The 23617-nt window shown below is 42.6% G+C and overlaps 2 protein-coding genes and 1 long non-coding RNA gene across 3 annotated transcripts in view; 1 reads left to right on the top strand and 2 right to left on the bottom strand.

Annotated features, from left to right (window-relative positions):
- Positions 1 to 579: 579 nt before the first annotated feature.
- tmem237a (transmembrane protein 237a) lies at positions 580 to 13040 on the bottom strand. Its single transcript, XM_035392686.1, has 14 exons — positions 12886 to 13040; positions 12656 to 12697; positions 10060 to 10091; positions 9289 to 9302; positions 8749 to 8820; positions 8380 to 8505; positions 7607 to 7709; positions 7350 to 7507; positions 4314 to 4437; positions 3500 to 3691; positions 2611 to 2684; positions 1726 to 1813; positions 1515 to 1636; positions 580 to 854 (listed from the first exon to the last, which is right to left on the bottom strand). Exons 1-14 carry the CDS (start codon positions 12898 to 12900, stop codon positions 787 to 789), a joined length of 1230 nt encoding a protein of 409 aa, XP_035248577.1. The 5' UTR covers positions 12901 to 13040; the 3' UTR covers positions 580 to 786.
- Positions 4455 to 7341, bottom strand: LOC118213667. Its single transcript, XR_004762484.1, has 3 exons — positions 6569 to 7341; positions 5023 to 6482; positions 4455 to 4982 (listed from the first exon to the last, which is right to left on the bottom strand). It is a non-coding gene; the product is annotated as an uncharacterized LOC118213667 (long non-coding RNA).
- A 3199-nt stretch (positions 13041 to 16239) lies between the features above and the next one.
- The window catches only part of LOC118214605 (STE20/SPS1-related proline-alanine-rich protein kinase-like), a 35385-nt gene continuing 28007 nt past the window's right edge, over positions 16240 to 23617 (top strand). The window contains exons 1-5 of the mRNA XM_035394691.1: positions 16240 to 16585; positions 19439 to 19551; positions 19987 to 20095; positions 20447 to 20588; positions 21050 to 21105. Of these exons, the coding sequence (XP_035250582.1) occupies positions 16480 to 16585; positions 19439 to 19551; positions 19987 to 20095; positions 20447 to 20588; positions 21050 to 21105 (526 nt within the window). The 5' untranslated portion in view covers positions 16240 to 16479. The remainder of the gene's footprint in view (positions 16586 to 19438; positions 19552 to 19986; positions 20096 to 20446; positions 20589 to 21049; positions 21106 to 23617) is intronic.

Below are 23617 nucleotides of genomic sequence, written 5' to 3'. Positions count from 1 at the left end.
AGCACTAAACTAAGGCAAAATTCCAGCCTTTTGTCCCGGCCAACTGAAACTGGCATTCCTGGGCAACGTAAGTGCCGATGTGCATTGCGAACCAGTCAGTACTGGCACAATTGGGATTTGAACGAAAGTACATTATTAGTTGAAGAGAATTCATTTTAAATTACCTTGTGCTCTGCATTATAGATGGATACTATCACCCCCCTTTTCCTCTGGGCTCCCATTATTACATGACCATACCGTACACCCATACACACAACCATACACACACTGGGTATCAGCCATACCCTTCCGTAGCTATAGCAGTCATTGTTTTCAAGCTGTGATTTTGATCATATATTTGGGACCCAAGAAATAAATCCAAACGATTGGGCATGCATTCACGTGTTTGCATTTCAAATGTGAAGGTTTGAATGTTATTAAAGAATCAGTAAAATAATCATTGTGTGTACCGGGTGTTTAACTGTTGATTGGCTATTGGGTTTCCTAATTTAATGTGAGCACAGATGCCCTGGGAAAACAAGCAAAGCCCTCCAGAATTACCGCAGAACACACACAAAAATAATACAATTTACCCAGATGAGTGGAGAGTATAGCATTGTATTTAAAAAAAGAAAACGACGTGCAAAATAAAAATATCTACATGTATACACATTATAATACACGGTGATACAAAAATATATTCTTAAATACATCAAACACATTTAGTCTGTCAATACCACAAACAACGAGAATGCAAATTTAAACATATTGAAACATATTGTAAACACAAACATGGCTACAGCTCCTTCAGGCTGGGTTTTCAGCTTTATCATCTAGTCTGGGGTACTCCTCCACCTCCATGGCCATTAAGAACTCTGTATGAGAGAAAGAGAGAGAGAGAGACAATTAACACACGTGAATAATACAACAAAACACTTTAAAATAATTCATGGCAAGTGTTCCCTGATGAGTAAATATGTTGATTTTTAACTATGACTGCAACAGTTTTTCTATCAACTCAAACCCTGTTCTGACTGTCGAACTAGAACCAGGCTGGCTTGTTATACCCCTTTCCCTCTGTACAGTTGGAACCAGGCTGGTTCATTATAGCCCTTTCCCACTGTACAGCTGAAACCAGGCCACTGTAGAGCTGGACTCAGGCTGGCTCATTATAGCCCTTTCCCACTGTAGAGCTGAACCAGGCCACTGTAGAGATGGACTCAGGCTGGCTCATTATAGCCCTTTCCCACTGTAGAGCTGAACCAGGCCACTGTAGAGCTGGACTCAGGCTGGCCCATTATAGCCCTTTCCCACTGTACAGCTGAACCAGACCACTGTAGAGCTGGACTCAGGCTGGCTCATTACAGCCCTTTCCCACTGTAGTGCTGAACCAGGCCACTGTAGAGCTGGACTCAGGCTGGCTCATTATAGCCCTTTCCCACAGATCAGACTCTGATTGGCCCTAGCTGTATAATGGAACAGTATCAGAGAGTTGCAGTTAGTCACATGACTCTGATTGGGGCCAATGCTCTCACCTTCAGTGTAGTCCATCTCGGGCCGTGTGGAGATGAAGACCCAGGCCAGGCCCACAAATAGCGCCACCACCAGGTTAACCACGATCCAGGGCTGCAGAATCTGCTGCTCTGAGCCGGGGGGCCTGTGAAGGGGAGGGAGGGCAGTGAGCTCTGAAATTCGGGGTGAACGGTAAGATGAGAAGTACAGGAGGACGAAGAGCGGCGCCCTCACCACAGGCTCTGGTTGGCGGATGGGTAGAGGTTGATGCGGTCACTGGTCATCTGCTGGCTGAGAGACAGGATAAGAGCAGCAAAGTACACTGCAGGGGGAGAGGTAAAGGCTAAGGTTAATGCTCTGTACGAACCACTGTGCGCAAACCACTGCATTATGCGCTACATAAACCACTGCATTACGCACTACATAAACCACTGCATTATGCGCTACATAAACCACTGCATTACGCACTACATAAACCACTGCATTATGCGCTACATAAACCACTGCATTACGCACTACATAAACCACTGTGTGGATTGCAGAGACCACTGTGCACAAACCACTGCATTATGCACTACATAAATCACTGCATTATGTGCTACATAAACCACTGTGTGGATTGCAGAGACCACTGTGCACAAACCACTGCATTATGCACTACATAAAACACTGCATTATGCACTACATAAACCACTGCATTACGCACTACATAAACCACTGTGTGGATTGCAGAGACCACTGTGCACAAACCACTGCATTATGCACTACATAAACCACTTCATTATGCACTACATAAACCACTGTGTGGATTGCAGAGGCTACTGTGCACAAACCACTGCATTACGCACTACATAAACCTCTACATTATTTGCTACATAAACCACTGCATTATGCACTACATAAACCACTGCATTATGCACTACATAAACCACTGTGTGGATTGCAGAGACCACTGTGCACAAACCACTGCATTACGCACTACATGAACCACTGCGTGGACTGCACAAACCACTGCATTATGTACAACACAAAGTTGAGTTGAGATTTCCTGATTGGCTTACTGACGAAATGAAGTAACTGAACAGAATTTGAGTGAGAGGACTGTCGGACGTCACTTACAGAAGGAGGCGAGTGCTGCAGGATCCAGGGTGAGAAACCCCCTCAGAGCCATGGAGGCCTTAGCCAGATTCACCCTGAGAGAGAGGAAGAGAGGAAGAGGTGTCAAAACGGGAGAGTCATACGTGTGGGTATGTGTACGTGTATGAGTATGAGTATCTGTATGTGTATGTGTGAGAGAGAGGTCATTTGCATTGAGAAAGGTATTACTAAGTAATCAAACAATTCACATGTGGTTAAAGTGCACATTCTCAGCTTTTATTTAAGGGTATTTTTTTTTGTTTGGTTTCACCAAGTAGAAATTACAGACCTTTTTATAAATACCCCACCCCCATTTCAAGGCACCATAATGTTTGGGACATATTAATGTTACATAAATGAAAGTAGCCATATTTAATACTTTGTCGCATATCCTTTGCATGCAATGACAGCTTGAAGTCTGCGACGCATAGACATCACCACATGTTGACTATCTTCTCTGGTGATGCTCAGCCAGGCCGGTACTGTAGCAATCTTCAGCTCTTACTTGTTTCAGTGGCTAGTTGCCTTACGTAAGTTTTCTCTTCGGCATATGAAACGCTTCTTCAATTAGATTCAGATCGGTTGACAGACTTGGCCAGTTAAGAATTATCCAGTTTTTGGAATCTCTTAGGCAGTATGTTTTAGCAGTTGCATTAGCGGTGGGATGAAGCACCATCCAATGAGTTTGGAGACATTGGCTTGAAGTTGAGCAGAAAAGACATTTCTGTACGCTTCAGAATTCATTCTACTGCTGCTATCATGCAAATGAACACACACACACACACACCACACACGCAAGCGCGCACGCACACACGCACACACACGCACATGCACACGCACACACGTGCGCACACACACAGGTGAGTCGTACCTGTCGAAGGCGGAGACAGTGCTGATGGCGAGCAGCAGGTAGAGCAGTGACTGGGCGGGGTAGGCCAGCGGGTGGTACTGCTGCAGCAGGTTGGGCAGATTGGACAGCTGCTCCCCCGCCAGCACGTACACCACGATGATGTTCCACACCGCGTAGCCCGCCAGGAACCCATGGGAGAACAGCCCTATCACCCTGCAGAGACGCGCATTCACACGAACATTATGCAAACACTACGCACAGCCCTACACTTAGGGAAATAAATAAAATGACATTACATTTTTTTACAGGCATTTTGGCAGACGCTCTTATCCAGAGCGAATTACACAACGTTTTTTTACATAGCATTTACACTGTATCCAATTATACAGCTGGATATACATTGAAGCAATACAGGTTAAGCGCCTTGCTCAAGTGTACAACAGCAGTGTCCTACTGGGGAATCGAACCTGTGATCTTTAGGTTACAAGACCAACTCCTTACCCATTACACTACAAAGAGGCTCTATATTTTTCTCCTCACCAACGCACACTTTTCGGGTGTTTTTTTGCCCATTCAAGAAAAAAATACTTCCTTTCTGTTCATAGGTTTAAGGCGTACTAATGGGATACGTCGGTCTCCGATCAAATAAGGTTGCGTCACATTGCTTCCCCAGCCACAACTTGAAACATCCTTTCATATTATATCCGTATTGCATGCGTTTGAGTCTGACCACATGCACACGCTAGCAAGTCACCTGGGAAATTCCCTTGTGAAAAGGGCAGTACCGGTTGAAGTCACATGACTTGGGTGTGAATTTAGCAGGCGAGGGTCCCACCTGAAGCCGCTGTGCACTCTCATGGCCACGTCCCGAGTGGTCCACAGCGGCTTCACCTCCATCAGGTCATCCGGCTGGTCGCTGGGCTTGCCCAGGTCCAAACGGTCTGCTGCTTGGAACCGCCCTGCACACAGTGATAATGCACTCAGTCACTTACTACAACCGCCCTGCACACAGTGATAATGCACTCAGTCACTTACTACAACCGTCCTGCACACAGTGATAATGCACTCAGTCACCTACCTACAACCGTCCTGCACAGTGATAATGCACTCAGTCACTTACTACAACCGTCCTGCACAGTGATAATGCACTCAGTCACCTACCTACAACCGTCCTGCACAGTGATAATGCACTCAGTCACTTACTACAACCGTCCTGCACAGTGATAATGCACTCAGTCACCTACCTACAACCGCCCTGCACAGTGATAATGCACTCAGTCATCTATCTACAACCGTCCTGCACACAGTGATAATGCACTCAGTCATCTATCTACAACCGCCCTGCACACAGTGATAATGCACTCAGTCATCTACCTACAACCGTCCTGCACAGTGATAATGCACTCAGTCACCTACCTACAACCGTCCTGCACACAGTGATAATGCACTCAGTCATCTATCTTCAACCGTCCTGCACACAGTGATAATGCACTCAGTCACCTACCTACTACCGTCCTGCAGTGATAATGCACTCAGTCATCTACCTACAACCGTCCTGCACACAGTGATAATGCACTCAGTCACCTACCTACAACCGTCCTGCACACAGTGATAATGCACTCAGTCACCTACCTACAACTGTCCTGCACACAGTGATAATGCACTCAGCCACTTACTACAACCGTCCTGCACACAGTGATAATGCACTGTCATCTATCTACAACCGTCCTGCACACAGTGATAATGCACTCAGTCACCTACCTACAACCGTCCTGCACAGTGATAATGCACTCAGTCATCTACCTACAACCGTCCTGCACAGTGATAATGCACTCAGTCATCTACCTACAACCGTCCTGCACAGTGATAATGCACTCAGTCATCTACCTACAACCGTCCTGCACACAGTGATAATGCACTGTCATCTATCTACAACCGTCCTGCACACAGTGATAATGCACTCAGTCACCTACCTACAACCGTCCTGCACAGTGATAATGCACTCAGTCATCTACCTACAACCGTCCTGCACAGTGATAATGCACTCAGTCATCTATCTACAACCGCCCTGCACAGTCATAATGCACTCAGTCACCTACCTACAATCGTCCTGCACACAGTGATAATGCACTCAGTCATCTACCTACAACCGTCCTGCACACAGTGATAATGCACTCAGTCACCTACCTACAACCGTCCTGCACACAGTGATAATGCACTCAGTCATCTACCTACAACCATCCTGCACACAGTGATAATGCACTCAGTCATCTACCTACACCCGCCCTGCACAGTGATAATGCACTCAGTCATCTACAACCATCCTGCACACAGTGATAATGCACTCAGTCACCTACCTACAACCGTCCTGCACACAGTGATAATGCACTCAGTCATCTATCTTCAACCGTCCTGCACACAGTGATAATGCACTCAGTCACCTACCTACTACCGTCCTGCACACAGTGATAATGCACTGTCATCTATCTACAACCGCCCTGCAGTGATAATGCACTCAGTCATCTACCTACAACCGTCCTGCACACAGTGATAATGCACTGTCATCTACCTACAACCGCCCTGCACAGTGATAATGCACTCAGTCACCTATCTACAACAGCCCTGCACACAGTGATAATGCACTCAGTCATCTACCTACAACCGCCCTGCACACAGTGATAATGCACTCAGTCACTTACTACAACCGTCCTGCACAGTGATAATGCACTCAGTCATCTACCTACAACCGTCCTGCACACAGTGATAATGCACTCAGTCATCTACCTACAACCGCCCTGCACACAGTGATAATGCACTCAGTCACCTACCTACAACCGTCCTGCACACAGTGATAATGCACTCAGTCATCTACCTACAACCGTCCTGCACACAGTGATAATGCACTCAGTCACCTACCTACAACCGTCCTGCACACAGTGATAATGCACTCAGTCATCTACCTACAACCGTCCTGCACACAGTGATAATGCACTCAGTCATCTACCTACAACCGTCCTGCACACAGTGATAATGCACTCAGTCATATATCTACAACCGCCCTGCACAGTGATAATGCACTCAGTCACCTACCTACAACCGTCCTGCACACAGTGATAATGCACTCAGTCATCTACCTACAACCGTCCTGCACACAGTGATAATGCACTCAGTCATCTACCTACAACCATCCTGCACACAGTGATAATGCACTCAGTCATCTACCTACAACCGTCCTGCACACAGTGATAATGCACTCAGTCATCTATCTACAACCGCCCTGCACAGTGATAATGCACTCAGTCATCTACCTACAACCGTCCTGCACACAGTGATAATGCACTCAGTCACTTACTACAACCGTCCTGCACAAAGCCATAATGCACTTAGTCACCTGCATTTACCTGTGCTCTTTTGCATTGATCTGGCCTGACCTGCACAAACCTGTTTCGACTTTCACTCACCTGTGTGCAAACAGCATACACTCTATTATACAGCTGGGTGCTCAGTAACTGCTCAAACCTGACACTCAAACTGTACCATGGTAGGTTGTTGGGGCATAGCAATGTGGGGTGTTGGTGCAGTGTGGAGAGGGGCATTCGTGCAGTGTAAAGCGGTTTGCTGTGGGGTGCCGGTGTGGAGTGGAGTGTTGGGGCAGTGCTGGAGTGGTTTGCTGTGGGGTGCTGGTGTGGAGTGGGGTGTTGTATCAGTGGGGTGTTGTGGCGGTGCTGGATTGGGGTGTTGGGTGAGTGGGGTGTTGGGGCAGCGTAGAGTGGTTTGGAGTGGGCTATTGGGTCAGAAGTGGGGTTTTGAGTTAGTGCAGGAATGTGGTGTTGGGGCAGTGGCGTGTTGGGTCACTGCAGAAGATACTCACTGTTCCTCTCCACAAAAACTTTCCCGACCGGCTGGCTCTGACCCAGGGGCGCAGAAAACAGGGAATGCTGGGGGATGGGGGCCTGCGCGTCCGTGATGATGTCATCATCCTCCACGCCCAGCTCATTTGCGCACTGCACTTCCGAGGTCCTCAGCTTCCTGTGGAGAAAGAGAGAGAGAGAGAGAGAGAGAGGCCAGCCGTTTCAGCCATGCACGCCCATAAGCAGCTCCCTTCCTGACAGGAGCCGCTGAACTCACTTCTTCCTCTTGGGTTTTCGGGGCACCTCCTCCCCGTCCGTGTGCTGCTCCGCCCCGTCGCTGTTCACCAGCTCCGGCTGGCCCGTGGGGTCCCCCTCCAAATCTTCCAAAAAATTAATAAGCCAATGAACACTTCAGATCAAAAACACATTGGTACTGTTGTACAATTCTGAATGATTCAGAATGTACCATTCTGTTTCGTCCTGATGCCCATTACTCCCAATAATAATTCACCTTATACTTATCATAACATAGAATTAACCCATTATATGTGAAATCCATTTATGGCAATAACGTAGCATACACATAATAATAATCTATTGATCCCTTGCAAGAATAATGTAGTGTACACTTCTTATAATAATGTTATGAACAATTATTATTATTATGTTGCATCCACTCATTATAATAATGCAGAATACACTTATTAATAACCTATTGAACACTACCAAAAATATTGTAGTGCACACTCCCTAAAATATTTTTGTGCACACTCATAAAAATGTTGTGTACATTCACTAATATTCTACTGAACCCTGATAAGAGTAATGTTGTATACACTCATTAATAAGTATCCATTGAATTCTGTTCAATATGTGTAAGAACACTGTAGTGTACACTCCTTATTATAATGTAGTAGACACTTGTTGCATTCTTATTTTAATATTTCAACATCTTTGGCCACGCCCCTTCCACCCTTTCCCCCTCCCAAAGTCGTTTTATATTGCGTAATTCTCTGAGTTGAGTTGACTCTCCATGTTTGGCCGGATTACCTGAATTCTGCACCTTCTTCTTCTTCTTCTTCCTCTGTGGTGGGACGTCCTGCGGTTCAGGGGTCAGGGGCTCCCTGCTCTCGGACGGCCTTCGGCTCCCCACCCCTCCCATCTCCGTCCCGGGCTCTGCACGGATAGGACAGCCAACACCAGCGTTAGCGCACAGGCCAATCACTGAAGAGCCGTCACTGTAACACCAGGCTTCTGAGCCAATCACCTGAGCTCACTCCCTGTTAAAACCACACTCTGAACCAATTGCTGAAGTTTGTTCTACGTTGAGCCCACACTCAGAGCCAACCATTGAAGTTCATTCCATGTTGAGCCCACGCTCTGAGCCAATCAATGAAGTTCATTTCACGTTAAACACACCTTCTGGGTCTCCCACACCATTGGCATCTTTTTTGGACTTCTTCTTCCTGGTTTTGGCAAGCGGCATCTCATCTAAATGAATAAAACCGATATTATAACGACATATAAAAAAACATAATAAACGGGCAAATCTGTGCTGTACATGCCACTCATCAGGCTTAGTGCATACATGTGTGTGTGTGTGTGCATGCATGTGTGTGTGTTTCTCTGTAAACTGTGCCTTACACAGGTGTTCTGCCTGGTGAGCTACTCTGTGAAGCATTTTGCTAATCCGCAAAGCATCTTTGTGACAGTTTTCTGTAAGAAGCGCTATACAAATAAAATTGTCGTTTGATTTTCCTGTGCTAGTATAGCATTGAGCCTGGATTTATCACTGTTACACAGCTGCACTCTACAGGAAAGCAAAGGACCAGCAGTCTTGGCCCAGTTTCCAGTATTCCTCTGGTTCTGTGTATCCGGGGGAACGGTATTGCCCTGTGACACTGCCCCAGAGAGTGACGTCACCTTGGAGATCACCCATGGCAACAGAAACAAGCCTACCTCCTGTATCTTGACTTCATTTGTCCACGAGCATGAGAGAGAGAGAGATAAAAATGGTACTTTACACATGAACAAGTCTAATTATAGTCAAACTTCAATTATAAAGGCAAACTTCAATACGGCAGTCAAACTCAAATTAAGCAGTCAAACTCAAATTAAGCAGTCAAACTCAAATTAAGCAGTCAATTCCAATTAAGCAGTCTATTCCAATTAAGCAGTCAATACCAATTACGCAGTCAAACTCAAATGAAGGAGTTCCAAGACACAGCTCACAACAAGTCACAACTGCTGAGAAAGGGCTGGAAGCTCAGCTGGTAGAGGCCTGCTGGATATAGCTCTCTTGGTCAGGAGCTTACAGATGAGTGGATTATATGCTAATCCAGCTCTGTGACGCAGTCGCCAGCTCAAATTTTAAATGACTGACAGCTAGTGCCCCTATCTGCTCCAGCAGCCATGTCCATGTCTCTATGACTGGTGACAGAGAAGCCAATAAGGTTCCTGCACAGAGGATATGAAGTCCCTCCCACAATTTCTTATTCTTTTATTGTTCAAAAGACACAGAGATGCAGTATAAACAAGGTATTGATTTCACAATGGCATCTAACAGAGTCAGAGTTTACTGATTTAATGCACTGACTCCTGTCAGAGTTAACTGATTTAATGCACTGACTCCTGTCACAGTTTACTGATTTAATGCATTGACTCCTGTCAGAGTTCACTGATTTACTGCACTGACTCCAGTCAGTTTATTGATATAATGCACTGACTCACCTTGGCATAGGGGGTAGAGCACGTGGTCCACGCTGAAAAGAGAAATGCAGGACAGAGTTTCACAAATACACTTCATCACATAGAGCATCTGATCCAGAGAAGCACAGCAGCCACATCAGTACTCTGTGCAAAGGCTACAGCCTACACTGTCAGTTAAAAACAGATGGGCACAGAAGGCTGCTTCTTTTGACAGACTGGTTTTGCCTAGTTTGTCTATTGACAATGACACTGATGGTTTCTGGTTCTGACTGCAAATAGAATTGCCTGTGTACATGTGCATTTTTCACATGCCATTTTAAGAACAATCTGGAAGATTTGACGCTTTGCAAAGTCAGGCACAGTGACCAATGGGTGAGACTATGCAGAACTGGGCTAACACACTGGTGCGGCTTTAACCAAGACACCCATCACCAATCCAGCTGTATTTGGAATAGCAATGAGTACACACAAATGCACTCAAATACTCATGACAAACACACATACACACACAAACACACACGCACGTGCAGGATAATCAGGTCTGGATAAGACCCTAATCACCCAATCTCACGTCACCAACCACCGTGACTGAGGGAACTCCTCACACACGTCTTTCAGCATCTAAACCCGTTTATGTTTTGGTGACGATTAAACAGCATTTATCAGCCGTGAAATCTTGTCAAATCTGTCTCCAAACGTAGAACAGCACAAAGACCTAACAAAGCAATTCAAAGTCTCGTTACACAACTGAGCAACACTGTCCACCGTGTTGTGATCTAGCTAATCCCCTGAAAGAGAAAGCAAGCTGACGAGAAAGTCAAAAGTCAAGCTCACTAAAGCGCTGGTCTCGTCTGTTCAGACCGTACAGTATTCTCCCACAAGACAAAAACACAACTGCACGTAACACTACAGACGTACAGATTTACAGCCACATCACCCGGCTTGTACAAAACACGCCCGTTATAAACTGCACGTCAGTATCTCACCGGCCTACCCAAACCCCAAGGGTTCCTTGAGCGCGCGACGGATTGCCACAGTACGATCCTCACGTTATTCCCCACACACTCTGGAGCGGAGCGCCACTTACCGCGTGCTTTCTCCCCATTCCGCAGGGGAAGTGGGGAAGGCTAAAACGATCCCGTTTGACCGCGGCTAGGGCTGCAGCCTAATCCCGCCCTAATCCCGCACTGAAAGTACACCCGCGCTGGACGGGATTACCGAGCCGCAGGAGCGCGGAGGACGCGCAGTGGGAGGAGCTGCATTTCTGTGCCCGCACCGGGCCGTGCGAGTCGGTGAGCGCCAGCCATTTTAGCCTTCGTGGTTCCACTCCTGGTTTTAGCCGGTTAGCCTACACCTTTTCCCTGCCTTAAATCCATGCTTTCAGGCCTTCTAATCCACTTAGCTATCAACCAGTGACGATGAAGGGACCAGGTGGTCAAATTACAGACTGCAGCAGCCATCGGTATGATGTTTACACGTATGGTATGGGTGGGATTTATAATGACGTGAGCATCTCTGACAATAAACAACTAAGCCAGCCAGGCTTTCTGCACATACTTCCTTAAGCTTTTCACGCAACGTATCTGGCTGGAGAACGGACGAGACGGTTAACAGCCTAGCCCTAGACGCACAGGCGCTTATATGGAGGCACATGCTCGATCAAAGGAATAAACCCATCCCGCCACATAAGCATGAGAAAACTGTCTGCGCATTTCCTCCAAGTACACAGACAAGGAAGGAAGTAAGTGCTGTGGTCTGCATGCTTGGGTCACTATTTTTCAAATAGGGACCTGGGGAAGCTGAACAACAGTGCGACACAACCAGAAAACCTGCAGTACTGACCAGAATAATGGCACCAGTCTCACATTTGGAGTTAGGCACTGGTGTAAAGCTCGAGGACAGAAAGCACCTATACAAGGATGGGTACACTGTCTAAGAGCTCGACTAGTTAAAGGAGGGGTACAGCAACTAACACAGGAATAAAGTATTTAACAGAGGGGTAAAGGAGACCACAGTGCGACACAGTAACTACAGTTCATTCTGACAAGTACTTTCAAAACATATTGCCAAATATCAGCTAAATCTACAGATTTACAAGCGTGCCCAAATTCTGATCCAAGCCTAGTGAGTACTATTTATTATCCAATATATATTCATATGGATCACAGATTCATCAAAATCACACTGAAATTGTACAAACAGATTTGACAGTCCATCTCAATTTATCGCTGATTAACATGTAAAATAACAACAACACACATTGGTATGATGATGGTGTCTGTCAAGCATTCATACAATCAAAACAATGACAAGAACAACATAGAGATAAAAAAAATTGTGAAGGCATTTCTCACTACAAGTAAAGTTTAATGACTTTGTCCCACATTTTATAATATTTTAAATTAGGATTTGAAACAGCAACCACTCAAAAGCCGAAAACCCTCACTTCCAACCCTAATATGCCAGCCAAGTAGCACCAGCTTGTGAATTTCAGGTATGGATTGTTTTCACAACATGCAAAATGTTTTCTCAACTAACGTTAACTCGTCCATTGTTTCCAGGAGTCATTTTAAACAAAAGGAAAGCAACAAATAAAACACATTACGTTACCACTTACCTGCGGTAACTGATCGAGCCGTCTCGGCCGTGCCTTCGGGATCTGAGAATAAACGCATAACGTTAACTTGAAGACGTACACAATAATCAGAGCATGTATTCACTATCTGCTATGTAAGCTACCTACCACAGAAGTGAGCAAGCAAGATCACGTTCTTTAGCTAGCTAAATAAACATATTTACCACGTTTTCACGCAGGCCAATGATTCCAGCCACCGACGGCGCACTTACCGTTTCATTATCCATAGTTTAATAGTGTACCTAAACCTCAAAAAAACGAAGAGTATATTTAAAAATTATAGCCACCCTCTGCGCAAACACAAGAGACCACGCCACTGTGCTTTCTGTTATTGTTGCCTAGCAGTGTGACTACAGAGAAGTGAGCTTCAAACTTCCGGTGTCCCCTATGACCAAAATATCAAAATAAAATAGCATAGTTAAGGTATTCGTGTACGGAATTTAAACGGTTTCATAAGAAGACTTAAGAATTTCGTATTTAATCTGCATTGTTAAGAAGTACAGTGAAGATTTGTTGCTTTATAAAATAGCACATACAAATTAATGAATACACTCGTGTTAATGTCGCAAGTTACTACAAATAAATGTAAAGTCCTTTTTTTTAATGTCAAATGTCCCTATGAGACACCCATAAAAATGACAAAAGGGCAAATTTTTTTTGCCTCGGGCTTCCAGAAGCCATGGCACATGTAAGATATTAACTTCAGTTTTCCCTGTACAAAAATGTCAAAATAAAAGCGTATACAGCCTATAAATGTTTATACCAAGAGCTCAAAAAGAAAGAAATGATGTATAATCTGAAAAAAAGAAAATATATGATGAAAGGAAATATAGTTTCATTCAATTAAATTCAATTCTTAGCTAAAATCTGGCATTGTTACACACACACACACACACACACACACATATATATATATATATATATATATGGTATACAGTTAGGTCTATAATGTTTGGGATGAAGACTTTCTTGATTTAGCTCTGTACTCCACCATTTTAGATTTATAATAAAACAATTACATTTGGTCAAAGTGCACATGCTCAGCTTTCATTTAAGGGTATTTTTTATACGTTTTGGTTTCACTGTGTAGAAATTACAATTTTTATACCTAGCAACCCCCCCCCCCCCCCCCCCCCCCCCCAATTCAAGGCACCATAAATGGGACAAATGGCTTGTTTCACATTAGTCAGGTGTGTTGAATTGCTTTTATAGTGCACATACTATGCTTTTGATTGGCTTTGGCGTCTGTTATTCTCCTTTGTCAACATGAGGACCAGAGTTGTGTCAATGACTGTCAAGGAGAAATAAGGGGGAAAAAATGTCAGAGGAATAGGCCAAAACATAGGCTTAACAAAATCAACTCTTTGGGACATCATAAAGAAGAAAGAGATCACTGTAAGCTAAGGAATCACAAACGGACTTGTTGGCCAAGTAAGGCCTCTACATGGCCAAATAATTATCACCATAACGAAGAAAAAACCCCTGTCAGACAGATTAGAAACACTCTTTAGGAGTGGATGTGTCTATGACTACTGTCCGCTGAAGACTTCACAAACAGAACTACAGCTATGCTGCAAGATGCAAACCACTTGTTAACCGGAATAACAGGATGGCCAAGTTACAGTTTGCTAAAGAGTACCTAAAAGAGCCTTCCGAGTTCTGAAAAAAAGGTTTTGTGGACTGATGACATCAAGATATACTTGTATCAGACTGATGGCAAGAGCAAAGTGTGGAGGCCAAAAGGAACTTCCCAAGATCCAAACCACCCCCTTATCTGTGCTGCTGCTATCAGCTGTTACATCATCAGTGAAGATAAGTGAGCCAGTATCTGTGGCAGCCATACATGCCCAAACCATGACACCCCCACCACCATATTTCACAAATTTGGGGGAGAGGGGTGCTGTAAAACTTGTGGTTTGTATCTTGCAATGTAGCCTCTGTAGTTCTGTTTGTGAAGTCTTCTGCGGACAGCAGTCTTTAACACTTCCATTGCTGACTCCTGAAAAGTGTTTCTGACAGTTGGTTGGGGTTTTTTCTTCATTATGGCCAGAATTATTCTGTAGATCTTTGTTGGGCTTCCAGGCCCATTGTGATTTCTGAGCTCATCAGAGCTCACAGTTGATTTTGGTAAGCCTAAAGTTTGGCCTACATTTCTGACAGTTTTTTTCTTATTTCTCAGCCTCATTATGGCTTACTTAGTTCTTCATTGGCACAACTCTGGTCCTCATGTTGACAAATTTCAATAACAGACTCCAAAGGAAATCCAAATGCTTGTATCAAAACTAGATAATGAAAGCTCACACCTGGCTAATCAGAAACACCTGTGACACAATTTGTCCCAAATATTATGATGCCCTGAAATGGGGGGACTACGTATAAAAAGTGCTGTAACTTACACGTGCTGAAAACAAAATATATAAAAATACCCTTATATAAAAGCTTAGAATGAGCACCTAAACCACACGTGCATTATTTCATTACAAATCTAAAATTGTGGAGTACAGAGCCAAATCAAGAAAAAAAAGGCTTTGTCCCAAACATTATGGAGCTCACTATATGACAAGTCAATACAAGTAATACTATATATCCACGATTTCTTTGTTAACATTAAGAGAACAGAACTGTGAAGTGTTGAACACTACTCTGTTTGAAATGAAACCATATATGGTCCAGAACCTTTGCATTGTCATGGCATCGCGGCATCTCAATGGCAAAACGAAATACTTGAAACATTGTTTTTGTCTGTAATGTTCTTTATTCTTACTTTGCAATCTAATCAATATATTTGTAATACACTACAGAATGCAATCATGGCATTAGTAGACATTGTGCTGTAAAATGGTGTTTATGTCAGAAAGGGGAGAGTGATAAAATGTAACATCCATTTGTTATCGTATAATGCAATATTATGTATAATATTGTATCGCCCTGAATAGTGGTATACAGTAAAATGTCTAATGTTAATTCAATTCTGACAGAGCATATGTGAGCCTTACAGAGTATAGGAGACCATAAGAGTCTGTAAGAGTTGATTAAGCACTGAACACTTTACCATGCATGAACAACGTTTTATATCTATAAGTGTCAGACATTCATTCGCCTTCATATTAAGGCTAAACTGCCACCTTGTGCTCTAATATTATCGTTTGAAGGTCCACTGATGGCTGGCTAAATTGATCAGAATCTAGGGAACTAGTCAGCTGAAAAAATAATTGATCCATTTAATTATGCAACTGGTATTCAATATCATGAAAAACAAACATGCAAGTTTGATCCTGTCTATCCATTGTTTTTTTTTTGTTTGTTTTTTTAATTTATCAATGACATAAGAGTGAAAACATCCATGCCAATCACGAGTTACATTGTAGTCCATCAAAAATAGGCATAATTACGCCTATTTGCAAAACTGAAGTTCATTAATACCACAGCCTACAGTAGATACAATATTGTTGCAAAAAACTATTATCAACAAATGCCTTATATTTCTTGTAATGATGATAATCTTTCGGGTAGGCTACTATCGATATGCGGAATAGGTTGCCTATTAATTAAAGACACAGTTAATACGCCAGTTTTGATCAATTTTACAACGGACCCAGACCTATGCATTTAGGCTACAATGATATTTGAAGTTCAAGCACAACGTGCAGCACAGTTTCACAGTTGCGACTGAAGCATGCGACTACATTTTCCGGATGTTTTCATCGCGGGCGGTAGTGATCACCAATAGCAGCTGACACTAGTCAGGAGGTGAAAGGAAATTTTACAGTCTGAGGTCGTTAAGTAGCGGAACGAACAGTAGCATCATGGCGGAGCTCAGCGAATCTCCGGTTCAGATCCAAAATCCGCAACCAGTGCCCACAACGAGTTGGCCGATTACCAGAGAGTCATACCAACTCCAGGAGGTTATCGGTAAGAATTTGCGTACCACAGTTAATCGGTCTACTTTATGCTGTCATGTAAGCTATAAGTTCGTTGATTATCAATGGTAAGGACAGTAGCACAAGGGCCTACCGGCTTTCCTCTATGCAACAGCCGATACCCTGTTCTCTATGCTTTGAAATGCGGATGTAAGATATTTCACGCCTTAAAGAGAACAGCGAGTCTGGTTTCGATATTTCCTGAAAAAGATGTGTTTTTAAATAAAGCTAGGCTGTAGTTTGCTGCCGGACTTGTCATTTTTGGGAAAGAAAACGAATAAATAAAACAACATTTTCCGCGCACCAATCTACGACGATAGGCTAATGTCTCCGAATGATGCTGCTCAGTGGCAGGTGTCCAGTTATGGTCTTTTCCGAAATATTGACAATAAGACGGCAAATGACAGCAGTCTATTGTATCTGTAAATTCGCAAGCTACTTTCAAGTTTGTGCACTCCCGGTCTTATTGCATTAAAATGTATAACAAAAGTTAATAATGAGAACAAACAACAACAACAACAACGACAATAATAATAATAATAGTAATACTTATTATTATTATTTTTTATCATTATTATTATTATTATTATTATTAATAATAATAATAATAATAATAATAATAATAATAATAGTTGTAGTAGTAGGCTAGGCTAGTATAGAAACAGTATTTGTAATATTACTGTCACCCATGTTACCTTGATATGACAGGCTTTTTTTCTGAACACTTTTGACACAATAGTAATGCAGCCATAATAACATGATCTAAAAAGTTGGTTAATGCGTGTTGTGAAGGTTTGTAGCGTGCGTTTAATTTGTTGAATCATTTCGATGTTTAAGCTATGATACGTACCTAGCCTATTTCGTATTTTAAGTAGCCCACATTTAGCCTATTTACAAGCCAAGGCCTCGTGTCTTATTCATTTTGTCTACTGTGCATAAAAAGAAATTATGTAAATAAGTGTTTTTACTAGTCCATAATAGTACTAACCTTACGTCTTTCGAGTATGGAGTTTAAATTATGTTTCTACACATCGGTCACATTATCCTTATCAGTTATTTGCGACACTACGATTTTTCAATGATGCACACGACGCCCTCTGCTGCGCGTCACTGGTATCGTCGTTATCTTCTGAATTTCATTTAGGTTTGTAAAGCCCCATTATCAAGCGCTTTCTCTGGGTAATATCCCTATTAGTTTGAAATGGATGATTTCAGATTTTATATGAAGGGAACGGTGAGATATGTTACTTTATCTGTCAGTTGCCAGAGGGAAGATGAGACGTTCTCAATTGGAGTAAGAATAATCTGCTATCATTTGTTGTGAATAAATGAACTATATAGTTCCAGTATGTGACTTTTTACCATGCTTCAGTTTAGAATGATCTGATTTCATCCCGATGTTTTTGTCATGGCATCTAAAATAAAGATACACTCACTGACTACACTAAGTGACGAAAAAAGAGAACACTTGAATGCACATTGCCAAGCAAGACACATGAAAATCCACTGGGTAATATTTAGCCAGTGCTGCCTCATCAGGTCTGATAAGCATTACTAGTTCAAATATGTGGTGCTAGTTAAGCAGTTCCTGTAGTCGTCCGTGCTTTGAATATCCACCTTCTTCCTTATCTCTCTCCAGCACTTGGCAAAGTGAGTGGTACGTTTGACAAGGCCTGCCTCACTGCAAACAGCTGTGCTGTGCTCTGCTGTGTGCATCTTTGCAACAACACTCAAAGCTCCCTTTTTTAAAGCTCTTCGGTCCCGCAGTCAGCTTCTTCCTACACACCTGCCACCCCAAAGACCTCTGTTGCAATACAAGCAAGAAAACATTTTAGCGCCTTTTTTTCTAGTGCACACACTTTCCCTCCTGTGATGAGTTAGCTAATGCATCGCACTTTAACCTGAGTGTGTGGGCTTACTGTTTAATGGAGATGAGATGTTTGAAAACATTTAGCGTATTGGGAAAATGTTATTGCTTTTTTCATGCTATGACTAACACCTAACTCAATTACAAATACAAAATCCTTGATGTTATATACACTGCAAAAAAGGGTACAAACAAGTGCTTTACTCTTATAACAAGACTTAGCCTTGTTTCTTTCTCTCAAGTCAAAAATATTGGCTTGTTTTAAGTTACTTTTTGCTTGAAAGGGGAAAATGTCTTACCCATTGCCAAGTCTTGAAATGAGTCAAACTGCATCCCCTCATTGGCAATATTTTTCTCTTATTTAGCAAAAAAGTAATATAAGTAGGATTTTGAGTCTAAATATTAGACTAAAATGCTTGTCTAAAATAAGATTGACTTTTTTTTTAGCGTATTTGCTGTGTGTGCTTAAAATGGCACACAGCTGTGCAAAATTTGTATTTGGAATTACAGTGCGACCATGATTGTAAAAAACACTCTGCTTAGTTTTTAGTGCACATTAAGAGCAGTATAATAACTTGGTGACAGGAAAATAAATGTTGCCCTAAGCAGTAATACAGAGTTCTATGTGCATCATACCGTTTTGCAGTCGTGCTGTATGAACTATATTTTGCTGCATTGCAGACTGGGGTCAAACACGTTTGCAAATCTTTAATTCTTCAGACGCCGGTAAAATTTGGGTATTTTGCATGTAAAACAAATCGCAAAATGAGTTATCCTAAAATAATTCCAGCAGGAAAGGGGCGGGGGAGCAGTGCGCCACAAACTTTCTTAATGTTGATGAAAGTATGTTTAAAAAAAAAAAAAAAAAAAATAATAATAATAAATTGTCGGTAATTAAGCCGCGATGACTGATCGCATTGCGGGCGCCGGTCTGCATTGGCGCCCCGTGTTAAGGAGCGCTTGTGTTTGTGATTGCAGGTAGCGGGGCGACGGCGGTGGTGCAGGCCGCTCTCTGCAATCCGCGACAGGAGCGCGTGGCCATAAAGAGGATCAACCTGGAGAAATGCCAGACCAGTATGGACGAGCTGCTGGTGAGCGCGGGGCTAAATAAGGGCCCTGTTCTCCGGCTTGCCGCTCTTGCCCCTGGACCCGTTTGTTTTCTCTCTCTCGTGCTCGCTGACCTGCTTTGATCGATCCCGTATTTTGTTTGTTCGAGTGGCTCTCTTGGTGTCCTGAGTGTGAATTAGAGACAAAGAGGAAACACGAATACTAAGCACATCTGAGGACTGACAATGACAATTTTTTTACAGTGCTCTGAATTTTGATAAAAAAATAATGTGACAATGAATAATGTAACAAGTGTGCAGATATTGCTACCCGATAAATCTCAGTGCCTTTGAGTCATGTTGGCATAATGCTTTGTGAAAAATAAATGAGCAAAATGCAAAATAAATAAATTGGCAAGATGTCTGAAAGTGGCACTTAATATTTTGTGAGATAAAAACCCTTCTACTCTCTTTTGGCAGAAAGAGATTCAAGCAATGAGCCAATGCAATCATCCAAATGTGGTGTCTTACTACACGTCCTTCGTTGTCAAAGATGAACTTTGGTTGGTCATGAAACTTCTAAGTGGAGGTAAGCTTTTTTGCTCTTATCATTGTTTTGTATCATTTTTTATTTCTTCTTTTGCTTTTCTCTTAAATTTTAAATGATCATTGAAAGGAGAAACTCACAGCGCTCAATACAATGCGGAAAATATGCATGGGTCATGGCATGGCAGTGTTATCGATTTGAGTGTATTGATTTTAAATAACAGTTCTGTGGTCCAGTGTGCGACACAGTTGCTGATTTGATAATATGTTAGGAGGCCCGTGTCTATGAAAGAAGTGCAGTGATGTGAATATTTAATGCAGTTTATTGGGATGTTTGGCTCTCTGGGCCTTGTGTAGTCTTGCTAATGTTGTCCTGTCCGTTACTGTTGTTAAGGATCAATGCTGGACATTATAAAGCACACATTCAGTCGAGGAGAGCACAAGAATGGGGTTCTAGAGGAGGCCATAATAGCCACCATTTTAAAAGAGGTGCTGGAAGGGTTAGACTACTTGCACAAGAATGGACAGATCCACAGGTAAGGAAATGTACGCAGAACATATCACTAATTATGCTTTTCCTTAATGGTGGCCTTTTCTATTTTTATAAAATCGATTGGAAAAGCAAAAAAAGAAGGACTCGTATTTTTAAGGAGGATTCATAAGTTCAAGACATTCACGGAAAGAGATGGCAAATAATTACGCTCGAAATTAATATGTGAATATATTGAATATATTACTCAAAGAAGCTTAGCTAAGCATCCCCTATTTCTGAATTAATGGCAACTTAATGAGTGGACTATCGCTCTATAGAGCATTTGCACATTCATAGAATTCTCTGTTATGTCAAGGGCAGGCCTGTGACAGCAGTATCCTCAGGCTAGGAGTTACTAATGATAGTGGACTAATTAGCATGTATGACGACAATCGATGCAGCAGAGCTGGTTTCGTGAAAGATAGACGGTCGCCCTTCATGTGCTCTCTGTGTGCTCAACCGCAGGGACGTGAAGGCGGGAAACATTCTGCTGGGGGAGGACGGATCCATTCAGATCGCAGGTGCGTGAGTAACGTGGCTCCGAACCGCGAACTCCGGCACGACGTCCTCAGCTAGTGGCCGTCACTTTCGTTTTCATTCTTAAACGTCATCGTGAGATGTATGGCCTCTCCACAACTCCTGTTAAGCCACACATGAAGTCTTCCTCCTACTCATGTCTGTGCACGACCAACTTGCAGACAATGTGCGGTGTGATAAAAGCAGCGATTGTCATTGCATGCTTTGGAGAGCACATGCTCATCTGCGCTTGTGCCAATCGCTTTGGCTCTGTTCTCCACAATTTTTGATGTGTAATCAAACAATTAATGTGTGGTTGAAGTGCAGAATATCAGCTTTTATTAAAGTGTATTATTATACATTTTGGATTATCCATGTAGAAATTACAGCACTTTTTATACAAAGCACTCCCCCCATTGCAGGAGTCCATGATGTTTGGGACAAATGGCTTTGCAGAAGTTAGTCAGGTGTGTTCAATTGCTTCCTTAGTGCAGGTATAAGAGAGCTTTCAGTATTTAGTCTTGATTTTAGGCTTTCAGAGAGATGGCAAGAGCAAAGTGTGGAGGCTAAAAGGAACTGCACATGATCCAATAGTGCTGTCATTTCTACACGGTGAAACGAGAGTGTTTAAAAATACCTTTTAATTAAAGACTACAATGTGCACTTCAACTACATGTGAATTGTTTAATTAATTTAATTGTGGAGTGCAGAGCTAAATCAAGAAAAAGACATGGTCTTTGTCCCAAACAGTTTTGAGGGCACTGTATAAACTGTATGTATATACTGTATGTAGCTTGCAGTTTTTGAGTTTACCTACCAGGGCGGCTGTCTTCCAATACGTTTTCTCAATGCTGTGATTAAACACAAGTGGTATTTTCTGTCAGTGAGAAGTAGGGGCTTTAAATATACAAGTAATCTGTGGCCAACTAATGGAATAAGTCCGTGGTATATTGCTATGGCTAAAGGAGGGCTATTATTAATCCGCTTAAAACTACTTAGAAATTCACTCCCAAGCGTTCCAAAAGGCGTCCATGTGGGTGACTGCTGAACAGGCACTTTTGATATTTCAATTGTTTTTTTATTCTTTTCTCACTCTTTCTAGAGCACTGGAAAGCAAGTATTGAGCAGTAACTGAGGTGTGCAAGAAAAGCCATCTTTAAACTTATAGACTACTTTATTTTTTAGGAAATAACTTTAGCGTAATGGATAATGATTAAAATGAGCAGAAACTGCAAATCTAAGACAAGACACTTACAGAGAGTAAAAACTACCAAGTTTTTACTATTTTACTATTCAATGCCCAGTACTGACGTCACCAAAGGCTTCAAGCAGTGGTCAATATGGTTCATGAAAACATCTACAGCTAAGAAGCTGAGTACCCACCGACCTTGGTATTTTTAACATAAGGGTTGAAAATATTTACAGAATAACATGGACATAGAGGTGCACTTGCAGCCGATACTCCCAGTGACGCAAATGCCTTTTGTTTTTACACAGTGCCTTTCTCCTTCAGTCGTCACACAGTACACAAAGTAATTGCCATTTTAAAGAAATGATTTGCATTTACTGTATTTCAGTAGAGCACGAGTAGCTATGATTTCAAAAACTGAAAAATTAAAAAGAACACAGCATGTTTGCCAGGCAGTCCCCCTACGCCAAGTCAGCATACAAATTTAATGACCTGCAGAGTCATTATTTCGTTGCTTACCCCTTACATTTGATGACTGCATCGAGTCTTGGACTCGATTCATGATTCAATGCAGTCATCAAACTTCTAGTGATGTCCGTGAGTCACATGATCTTTTGAGATGCTCTGCCAAGATTTTACCGCTGCCTTTTTCAGTTGCTGTGTGTTTGCTGGGACTTTAGGCTTCAGTTTCCTTTTGAGCAACTGAAAAGCATGTTCACAGGATTTAAATCATGGTGACTGCCTGGGCCATGTCAAACACTTCCAGCTTTTCTTCCCGATGAGCTCTTTGGTTAAGTCTGCTGTATGTTTGGGGTTGTCTTGCTGCATGGTAAACTTATGTACAATGAGCTTGGTGGCATTTCTCTTAATATTGGTGGACATTATGTTTCTGTACACTTCGACTGTCATTCTGTTGCTGCCATCAATGGTTCACGTCATCAGTAAAGCCCACTGAACCAGTTCCAGATGCAGCCTTACAGGCCCAAGCCGTCACACTGCCTCCACTATGCTGTGCAGATGACGTAGTATACTGAGGGTCCATAGCAGTCCCTCTCTGTCTCCATCACTCTAGTAAAAGTTTATCTTTGGCTCATCTGGCCATAAGGCTTGTTTCCTAAACTCAACAGGCTCATCTCTGTATTTTTATTTATTTTTATTTTTTTTACAAATTCCAATCTCGCCTTTCTGTTCTTGGTGGCGATGAACGATTGCACCTGGAAGTGTAGCCTGTAATTTGTCTCTCTCTGTCTTCTGCACACAGTGTCCTGCAATACCTTGTCCCCCAATGTATGGAGAACATTAGCAATTACTCTACCTGGCAATTTAGG

The sequence above is a fragment of the Anguilla anguilla genome, chromosome 15 (assembly GCF_013347855.1).
Source record: "Anguilla anguilla isolate fAngAng1 chromosome 15, fAngAng1.pri, whole genome shotgun sequence".
Taxonomy (NCBI): domain Eukaryota; kingdom Metazoa; phylum Chordata; class Actinopteri; order Anguilliformes; family Anguillidae; genus Anguilla; species Anguilla anguilla.
This window is presented reverse-complemented; position numbering and strand designations above follow the sequence as displayed.

Excerpts from the sequence above, each read along its gene's own strand:
- tmem237a (XM_035392686.1), bottom strand. Across the intron at positions 4,438-7,349 it reads AGTTTTTGTGGAGAGGAACA|GGCGGTTCCAAGCAGCAGAC; the intron begins GTGAGTATCTTC and ends CACTGTGTGCAG. Across the intron at positions 855-1,514 it reads CGAGATGGACTACACTGAAG|AGTTCTTAATGGCCATGGAG; the intron begins GTGAGAGCATTG and ends TCTCTCATACAG.